The 10,678-nt window shown below is 32.5% G+C and overlaps 2 protein-coding genes across 2 annotated transcripts in view; one reads left to right on the plus strand and one right to left on the minus strand.

The window, feature by feature from the left end:
• The window catches only part of Cals (calsyntenin 1), a 101,126-nt gene extending 98,761 nt beyond the window's left edge, over window positions 1–2,365 (minus strand). The window contains exon 1 of the mRNA XM_013313299.1: window positions 2,103–2,365. Coding sequence (XP_013168753.1) covers window positions 2,103–2,187 — 85 coding nt within the window. The 5' untranslated portion in view covers window positions 2,188–2,365. The remainder of the gene's footprint in view (window positions 1–2,102) is intronic.
• A 609-nt stretch (window positions 2,366–2,974) lies between these two features.
• The window catches only part of Kdm5 (Lysine demethylase 5), a 19,618-nt gene continuing 11,914 nt past the window's right edge, over window positions 2,975–10,678 (plus strand). The window contains exons 1-5 of the mRNA XM_013313311.1: window positions 2,975–3,384; window positions 6,451–6,528; window positions 7,423–7,561; window positions 7,684–7,853; window positions 8,229–8,454. Coding sequence (XP_013168765.1) covers window positions 3,178–3,384; window positions 6,451–6,528; window positions 7,423–7,561; window positions 7,684–7,853; window positions 8,229–8,454 — 820 coding nt within the window. The 5' untranslated portion in view covers window positions 2,975–3,177. The remainder of the gene's footprint in view (window positions 3,385–6,450; window positions 6,529–7,422; window positions 7,562–7,683; window positions 7,854–8,228; window positions 8,455–10,678) is intronic.

A 10,678-nucleotide genomic window follows, 5' to 3' on the forward strand; every position in this document is an offset into this window, starting at 1 on the left:
ATTAACGATACATTGTGTTTGAAAAAATGAATTTGTGTTTTGAATTGTAATTTGATTAGTTAAGATGACGAGGTCTATTGTGACATTACTAGATAAAACATTTGAAGTGACTGAATTTTCTTGCTAATATTATAAATGTACACTTTGGATGGATGGATGTTTGTTAGAAGTTATATCTAGAAGGCTTGCATGGATCTCGCTGAAATTTGGCATAGATGTAGAACATGGTCTGAAAGAATAGGCTACTAATTAAGTTTTTTTTAACTCCGCGCGAGCGATATCTAATTACTAATATATATAATTATTTCTACATCTGTTTACAAATGTAATGCTTAAAATAATGTTCTACTTTAGTTACTCAGTTCTCTAGAATCTATTAAATGACGTAAAACATTATCTTATTTAAGGTGAACATCCGATACGTAAACATTTAGTATGAAAAACTGGGACATAGAATAATGAACTAGTCTGAAATATTATCATTGTGAATGGCGGCGAACGGCGAATGAGATTTACTATATAAGATAAGAAAGGAAAATTTTCCACAAAGACTTTGCTAGCTATTTAGAACAAAGTCTTAGTCATGTTAAAATTGGTTAAACTCTTCTTGATTAACCTTTGAAAGAGTCCACTCAACCGTAAAAATAAGTTGGTTAAGTATTGTTAAAGAAACCGAACCGAATTTTAATATTTATTCCTTTTTACGTTTTTTTTAAGCCATATCAATGTCTCAAATGTTTATGTTGGCAATATGGAATTTGAAATATATTTAACACAAAAGCAATACATAAGCTGCTATATAAATAACCTCTCCTTTGATAGGCCTTATTTCTTTTTACGGGTACACATGAAAATAGTTTACCATTGGAGTAATAAAACAAACACCACTAATTGCTTTATGTGAACCTTTTTAGTGCATATTGTGTTACTATTTTTAAAGAGTTAATTAAACAGTTGTTAATGCCAGCTTCTAGAAGTGAAATGATGTACTGAATTAAAGTGCTACAGTCGAACCTGGATAAGCGAGAGTCTATGGGATCATGATGTTTATCCCACCTATCAATGTTTCCCTCTAATCCATGTTTATCACTTATGGAGATTGTTTGCCAGGACTGAAGGACTCTGATTTACCCAGATTTGCTGTACTCAGTATCCAGCCTTGTTAGTAATAGGACCTATTCATCTGTCCTCAATTAAAAAAAAAAACAATGTTAACTGTATTTCTATACAAGTGGGACAACAGTACAGAAAATTTCAGCAAAATGTACAAAAGAAACAGATTAGCTGACATGCAAAACTAACAATAATGTAGAACATAGCTTGAGCAAACATTTGAAAAACAAACACAAAATGGATGAATTAAAAATTTTAATATTGAAAAAATTACATTTCATTAACTGGTATACAGACCAATTGTTTTTCATCTTTTTGAGTTTTGTGAAAATACAATTGAGTTTATGTCACTTCTTTACTTCCACCACCGCTATAAAGAAGACTTGTTAGAAAATTCTCTTCTTAAATAAGCAGGCTTTATGTTTCTAAGCAGAGTTTGATGATTGGGAACATCTAGAAAAATTTGTAGGATTACAGTTAGCAAAAATGACTAACTACAGGTTAACATACAACTAACTACAAAAAAGCTTAAGTTATTAAAAAGTTAAGAAACTTGATGACTATTTAAGGAGATGAAATTTTTGGTGCTGCGAAACCTAGAGTCCCATTACGCCCACTGAGTGAGGTCAAGAAGCGAACGTGTGTGCATTGTGCGACACTACACTCAGAAGCGGTCGGGCCGGTTCTCGCAAGCTCGCGACACCCACACACTGGTGTTGTGACCACGACCACCTCTACATATCAACAACTGCACCACAATCTTTATTCCTTTCCTCGCTCAACTTCATACGCCGACTATAGCCCAAAAATAAACATCTATGAATACCAAAAATGACAATTTTTTTAAGGCTTGTACTATTAAAAACTATTCGCATTTAAATAAAATATAGCTCATACATTTCATGCCAAATAATTCCCAAATATAATTTTTACTTCAAATCCATAAATAAAGTGAACTATGTAAAAAAAACAAGACTAAGTTTTAGTACCTTCATTGTCGTTGTTGCCTTCGACGTTCTGCACCGAGACCGCTAAAATCCCCACGAACAACAGGCTCAGTAATCTCACAATCATTTTAACCGGTCAAATGCAGACACTGTTCACAGTTTTATTGAAATAATAATTTATACACTCGACATAATCAAACCGACGTCACTCGCGCCGCGGAACAGCAATACAGCGTTCGGCTTTTCTATCGCAAATGGCGGATGGTGGCGGATGACGGATGTGCTCATCGATTCCATTCGAGTCTGCGCGTTTGCAAAGCCTGTTGCTATTCTTTTTTATCTATGGTAACACTGCATAAAATGTGGAATGTCTTTTTTTTCATGCACAAAAAGAATATTGCATTAATTATAAAATGTCAGTAACTATTCCTCTGCAACAAAGCAAAATAAAACTGAATCTGTTCTTTAATTCTCATTTGAAAAGTAGAATCTCAGAGGAGGTTAACCCAATTTGGTAGGTTCACCTCTGGCACTCTGTCACACACTTTTTTAACTTTACATTATTCGGAATGAAAATGATTAAACCATATGATTAGTAGTATATTGAAGTAGCAGCCAAAGAGCATATAAAAGCAGGCTAATACGATTTACTAATTCCGAAAATTCATATAGGCATTAGCTCGAATCGTTATCGAATGTTAAATTGAGATTACAGTTCCATAATTTAACTTCATCATAAAATGCCGCAGAATAACATAACTTTTAGTTAGTAATAATATGTATGTGAAAGTTTAGTTAAGTATCTAAAGGGAATATGGATGGAATAATAATAGAAGTTTTGATGCCCTATATTTGACTTGCAGAAAAAAAATTAGGGCCTTTTATATGGCAACACCGGAGTTTCGAAAGTTCAATTTCGCATGGCGGACGTGCAAGTGAACTCTGTTATTTGTTGGTGATAATTTCAATTATTATCTTGTCGAGATTCCTTATGGAAAGAACAATTCTATTGCTTCTATTTCTTTGCGGACGTGCATTATTCATTCCTTAACATCTGATAATGTTAAAGTGTTAGTTATAGTTAAAATAGTGAGAACTGCATAGGTTTTTCTCAAAAATGGGAAAATGTGACGAAGCTAATGTCGAAGTTAGTATGGGGGACTCGGCGTCCCCCATGAAACCTGATAATTTCACCTTCACTGTACCTCCAGAGGCACCAGTCTTCGAGCCAACGCCTGAAGAGTTTTTGGACCCACTGGCATACATCAGCAAAATAAGGCCCATCGCGGAGAAGTCAGGGATTTGTAAGATCAAGCCCCCGGCAGTAAGTACATTTCTTTGTCATCGACACACGAATTTCACCATTTTAGGGTCTGTTAGTCAATATTTGTTAGGAATTGAGCTGCAATTTATGATTTTCTAACCCTAATGTTACACGCTAAGAAACGTCTTGTGATGCAACAGAAGTAAGAAGTTGTTCGTAATTAATGATTTTGTTCTTTTTGGTTTTGTTGCTGGAAGCAAAATAATACGTGTCAAGGTATCCTTGTAGTGGTTATTTAGCTATGCACCGCGTTTAATTAGTGACGAATGCATTCGCATATTGAAACAGTGGTTGCCATTTTGTGTCGTGCCCTCCTGCCTACTACACTTTAGATAAAAAAGAGCTGTTGCGAGTTTTTTTGTCCTAACTAACTGTAATGACAACTCTGAACACAATATCTTGACAAATTTTCGCAAAAACTTGCTAAAATAAAGCATTCTCTTTATGATGGAACAATGCATATTGGAACTGAAAATATTTGCATTTGTCTATATAACATGTAGCACGTATTATTATGTTGAGTACATTTACATGTTCCTTGTGTGAAGGAAGGAAAGTAAATCTATATGGCTCAACTTCAAAGTGCCAACTTGGATGTGCAATAATCAATACCAAATGCCTTCTCAAACTTTTGTATTGACATAACATAAATGAAATTGCATAACTATGATCATAAATTATTTTTTCTTATTTTCTTGAACCTAGTTCTATAATATTATAAGTCTTTAATAAGTTTTTTGTTAGAAAATGTACAAATTCAAAATTAATTATAACATTGCTTTGTCCTTGCACATGATTATTAAATTTTAAATACATCTTAATTTTGGTCAAAATTATAATATTGATGAAATAATAATAATGAAATATTGAATATCAGTAAAAAAAATGCACACATTTCAATGCCACATGCTAGTAACTAACATATTGACTATATTTATATTGTATTTAAATTATAATTATACAAAATTAAATTAAATTATAAATTCATATGTTGTAGTACAAAGTACAAAATACAGGTAATTTAAGACCAAATTTAACACAATTCAGGTTTCTAGTGATTGTGTAATCTCTTAGAATAATGTGTTCCCACCAAGCTACATTTCCCATAATAACATTTATTAAATACTATTATACAGAAATTATTTATAGTCAAACCTGGATAAGGGACAGTACAAGAGACTTCAATATTTTTCTGACTTATGTAGGTTGATTGTAGGAACCAGACAATGACTCTCACTTATAGAGGTTTCTTGCTTTTCCAGTTCTCGCTAAACCTGGTTTAGCTGGATAGCAAAATTATTTCAAGTCTATTTACTTGATATAAGAATATCTTGTGCAAAAATATATTTAGTTTTATAGATTTTCTATGATGTATTATAAATTACAGCATCCTTAGAACATCAATTCTATTTGCACAGAATTAAAAAAAGGTTTGTTAGTAGCCTATGTGTTCTACCAGACTGATCTACATCTATGCCACATTTCATTGGGATCCATGCTGCTATTATGGAGATACTGTTGAACGAGTGGACTGTATGTATGATGGAATAAAAAACTGGTTGGTTGCTAACTGAGATTTTCTATTGTTCTAACAAATATCCATCCATCCAATCATTCGCATTTATAACATTAGATAGATCTGTGCAGAGGGTTAGGAATATGTAAGGAAAACTTTAACTGTGTTATCTGTATACTTAATGTAGTTCTTAGTTAAGATACATGATAGAAGGACATACTATATCTAGCCATTTGAAGATATATGTATATATGTGATAGTATTAACTGCATGTCAATGCTCCATCAAGTTTATATTTACAATAGTTATTGTTTTGTACTATGCAGTAATTAACATTTAATAGTTGTGTTACATTTGCAATGAGCATTAGGCAATGTTATGGTTGCTATCTGTTTATAAAAGTAATTTTCTTTTTATAACTTTTTACTTATGTGGTTTTTACTATTATACTGTAAGAAAAAGGATTCTTACCATGATTAAAAATAAAATATCCGGAGCTTAAACAGCTTAATAATTTTATATGTTTTTAAGAATAAAATAGAGAATAAATTAATTATAACATAACCAGTTTATATTCAAAATATGTATGTAAAAGTTTAATTGTTTACATAATGGTTTTATATTGATGGATCAATTTTTATCAAAATATTTAAGTTCAATAACCTTGTGATATTTATTTATATTAACCTATTGCCTCATAATGCATTTTGATAACTTATTTCTACATATAATTTGGCATTGCAGTGCATCTTGATATGTCTAGATTATTTAAACAAATACCATTTATACAATGAAAAAATTATATACAAGAAGATTATTTTTTGACTATAATAACATGAATTATTTAATTATTATTACAAACATTCTTTATTAAAAATGTATTATTTATAATATTAATAATAATTTGTTTCAAATGTATGTAATAGGCAGGAAGACTATGTATTTATACTTACTATGGAGAAATTAATGACAGTATTTGTAACATTGTCCATATTGTATTACTTCAACTTTTCCAGGAATCAGAACAGCAAATATATCTGTATAGTTTTACCTTTAATTAGAGTTCATTGTATTGTTCACTGCACATAGCAAGTTAAGTTTTAATAATACAACTGTCAAAACAAGTGGTGGTCTACCTTGTAACCAAATTATCAATTACTATTATCTATTTGTAGTTTGATAATTTGAAATTGTAGAAAGAAATTTATCTTAATCACAATTGAGCTCTAGATTAGGCCAATTTTAATATTCAATGTTGTTAATGAAACTAAAATTTGCTAAAACTGTTTGTAAACAACAGTTTTTGGTACTAATAAGTTTAGTTCATATTATAAATCTATAGACCCACAAATTTTTTTGGAAATAAATGAAACTAAATTACAGCAGCCTCGTCAGTGACAAAAATGTCACAAGATTCTTGTCACACAACAGCTATATTGTGTGTCATTTATCTATACTTTCTACATATGTTATGACAGAACTAAACTGAGATAACAGTGCCCACACATGTTTATATTCAGATACAATGTTAGATGTCTAATTTGTTACAGCACTGGCAGCCTCCGTTTGCAGTGGATGTGGACAGATTAAGATTCACTCCTCGCATACAACGGTTAAATGAATTAGAGGTAACAAGCAATAATACTTTAATAAGCTTTAACAGTATAAAATAAATTGTTTAACTAACCACATGTTGGAATTCGAATGCTTCAAATATTTATAAAAGTACCAGCTGTTGTCTGCGCTAAAATTAAAAAAAAAACACAATTAGTAGCCTATGTGTTCTTCCAGACCATGCCATACATTGATGTCAAATTTTCTTTCAGCCGTTTGGAGATATAATACCTGTAAAAAAACATCCATCCATCCATCCAAACATTTGCATTTGTAATATTAGTAAGATAATAGTAAGTGGGCAGTTAATGTATAAGGAAAAATCTTTTTTTTGTGCGTACATGATATGTATAATATATATATATAGTATTAATAATCTTATACTACATATTGCTTTATTTGTTTTTAAACATATATGTATTGTTGTTTCTGTTTACCTATAAATATAAGGGTGAGAGTTTATGTGGTTAATACAAAATTATTTATTGTAGTGTCCATTATCTTCTAACCTTGTTGAATTAATAATTTCCATTCAATTACTAAAACCGTCCTAAATTATTTATTCAAACCTCATCAGGCAAATGGACTAGTGACTTAATCAATTATCAAATTGCTTTACTGACATTATTGAATATATATTATGTTAATATGCAAATAGCAATGTAATTTGACAGCAATTTTGATAATTTATTTTGTCGGTAAAATGTAAGACAAGCTTTTATTAAGATTGTTCTTTGAATTTGATGAAATGAATGATGTGAGACAGTTCAATGATTTGACTCAACGGCTGTACCCAGAGACACTTATGGCTCACTTAATCCTTACTAAAGGACAAGCTTAGTTTAGTGATTGAAATTTGGAGGATAGTTTTAAACTTACATTGGTTATCATATAATTTTGTCTACTAGGCGATAACTCGCGTGAAGCTGAACTTCCTGGACCAGATCATCAAGTTTTGGGAGCTGCAGGGCTCCGTACTGAAGATCCCCACAGTGGAACGCAAGCCACTAGATCTCTATGCACTGCATAAAATTGTTAAAGAAGCAGGTTTGTAATTAAATCAATATAATTAAACATAAGACTAACTGTGGGTTTTTGAGACCATAATCTCATCTATGTTACAACCATATGAGATTTGCAAGTGTAATAAGTAAGTTGTGGTTGTCTAGGTGGTTTTGAAGTGTGCTCGTCGGAGCGCAAGTGGTCCAAGATAGCGCGTCGCATGGGCCATCCTCAGGGTAAAGGCATAGGGTCCATACTAAAGAACCACTATGAACGCATCCTGTACCCCTACGATGTCTTCAAGAACAGTGGAGCCGTTGGTGATAACAAAGAAACGGTAAGTATTTGTATACTTTTATATACAAATCATCATATGTACTTCATTACTAATACATTTTCAGCATCTTCTTCATCTTTTTTTCTATATATTTTTGTAAAAATTTATTTTTATTTGTATAGAATTCGTTTTTGTTACTCAAACCCTGACTTCTGAACCTAAGACAATTTGTGTCGGGGTCAGTTTATGTACTCTTTTTCTTGTTTTATTTAGTTTCCTTAATATTTGCTATTTAGAGCCCAATTGCATTTATAAATGTCGGTCACAACTGAAAAGGAGTTTTACATTATATTTGTACGACTAAATTCATTTGCTTCTTTTGTTCCATTTATGAAGAACTATTACTGTAAAAGTTCTCTTTGCTTTTCTCTATAGAAAATAGAAGTAAAACAAGAGCAGACACCGGAGAAGGCTGGTGCACGTAGCCGGTCAAGCAGCAAGTGCCCGGCTGCAACTCCACCACCCGCCGCGCGCCGCTACAAGAGCTCTGAGCCGGAGCCCGAGGCGGAGGGCAGTCGCACTGAGGGCGCTCTGCTCGACCACACTGACAGGAAGCTGCGCACTCCCAGCAAGGATGAAAATGCCAGCGAGACCAGGCGGAGTGAGTACCTAAAAGATTCTAGAATATTACACTACACTATGTATATATAAATGATGGACAGACAGAAACAAACCAGTGGTAGACCCCAGCTACGACTTAAAAGCAAGTCATTCCAAATACCTACAGTCTGATGAGCGTGAGATCTAATTTTAGTCCAAGAGGTCACACGGAGGAGGGATAGATCCCTTGCCACCATTTTCCTGTTAGGAAAGTATGGAAAGAACTGGTTTTGATAAAGGAGGGTGACGCTTAGGAAGGGTAAATATTCTAGTGGCTTACAATTTGACAAACATAACCAACTTAATATATAATCCATTTTATTATACAGTAATTAAGTAAGAAGTCAAATGCAATCTGTAGCATTCGTTGTGCTATATTTGGCTCGTTCACGTACCGACACGTGTTGCCGGCTCAAAGGTCTGACATCGACTGACGCCGCACTCTCTCCGGCATGTACTTATGGCGTGTACGCTCGAGACAAACAACACTACGTTTACGCATACACTACATCCCTTCCTTTTTTTAATATATTTAATATTGCTAAGTATAGGTACTTGTATTCTAAAACTATCAATTAATGGAATACAAGTATACATGAAATTCGATATCCTAAGTTTCTCTACACTTCTACATGTATATCCATTTTGTAAGTTTAATAAACTATAAATAATTATTTTCACAACAACTGCATAGATATTTGTTACCATCCTATACTTATCTTCTATGTTTCCATTGTTTCTTCCTTCTATATATGCTCTACTTCCTTCCATTTGTTATTTAGAACGCGCCAGTGTCCCTCAATTCTTTTTAAATAAACTTATTTTCGTCTTGAGATTTGTCACGTTAAAATATTCCGAACTTCAATATCGCCACCAATACCTGTCTCTACCGTATGGGAAGCAGGATTTTAATTGACGCTTACTTTGTTATCTCTGTGTAAATTATTAATGTCGAAGCCAAATATTTTGCTAAAAAGATATGTTTAATAATTAACAGTACTTAAAAGTACTTAACAGTTTGAATGTATCCTAGACGTGATAATTTACGCTAGTAGTAATAATAAAATTTTACTCTGTACTATGAATGCTATGCACTGTAGACACAGTACTAGTTGGTTGGAACACCAAAAGCTGTAACTGATGTAACTGTGCCCGCGACTTCGCTCGCACGAAATACTGACTTGGATAGCATTTCAATCACTTAGGCTAATCACTTAATATTACTAAGTTTTATACTGAAACATATTAAACCCACTAAATATTCGCACAAAATTCACATAATCCAATACATCAAAATCAGTCCATGACAATGGTCCCAGGCTCCCGTCCATCAATGTACCAAACCTCATCCAAATTGGCCCAGCAGTTCCCGCTTGAAAGAAGGTCAGATAGACAGACAGACAGATGAAGCCACCCACGCATCAATAAGAATGTTCTGTCCCTATATTATGGAATAGTCAATGATAATTTTCTTTTTCTAATACATAACCTGAAAATGACTAACTTACTATGTTAACAATTTAATGTTTCTTCTCCTTCAAAGATGTTATATTTTCTATTGAATGAAGGTTTCAAAAGTCAAGACTTATACCTTTTTATATTTAATTACCAAATTTATTTCTCAGCTTATTTGAGATCTTTCAACCCACAACACAGAGTCACTGACGGTATTCAATTATGTTGAACTTTATATTTAACTTGATGGACAATATTTAAATGCCACTATAAATTTTCAATTTATCAGATGTTCAACCTATATGTAACAATGAATTGCTAATGACTACTCTGAACATAGTAAAAGTCTTTTTCAATATAAGCGTAACATAAATAAACATAAAGAGACAAACTCTTTGTCCCTTCTTTTCACAGGTCAGCAAATGAACTTGTCATTGCCGTTTATTCTCTAATGTTATTTACAATCAAACAGGTAGATATTATGTATGAAAATAGTTAAGTTAGTAGAACTAAGCGATAGCATTTTATTCCACAATCGTTTTTTTTTCAGCTCATAATAATCCAAATGGAATGCCATTTAAAAGTAAAATTATATGTCAACAAGATCTCTCTGATTTTAAACACACTTTTAGGCGGTGTGCTCAAGTCGTTTTAATAAGTCCATAGTGCGATTTTGGTTCAGTATTTCATAAATCGGTATTTCTACTCCCTAAATTGAGTTTAAAGCCGTTAAAACTTAATTCAAGTTTACTCACCAATTTTTTGCGGGT

The sequence above is a fragment of the Papilio xuthus genome, unplaced genomic scaffold, assembly GCF_000836235.2.
Source record: "Papilio xuthus unplaced genomic scaffold, Pxut_1.1 DF827570.1, whole genome shotgun sequence".
NCBI classification, from domain to species: Eukaryota; Metazoa; Arthropoda; class Insecta; order Lepidoptera; family Papilionidae; genus Papilio; species Papilio xuthus.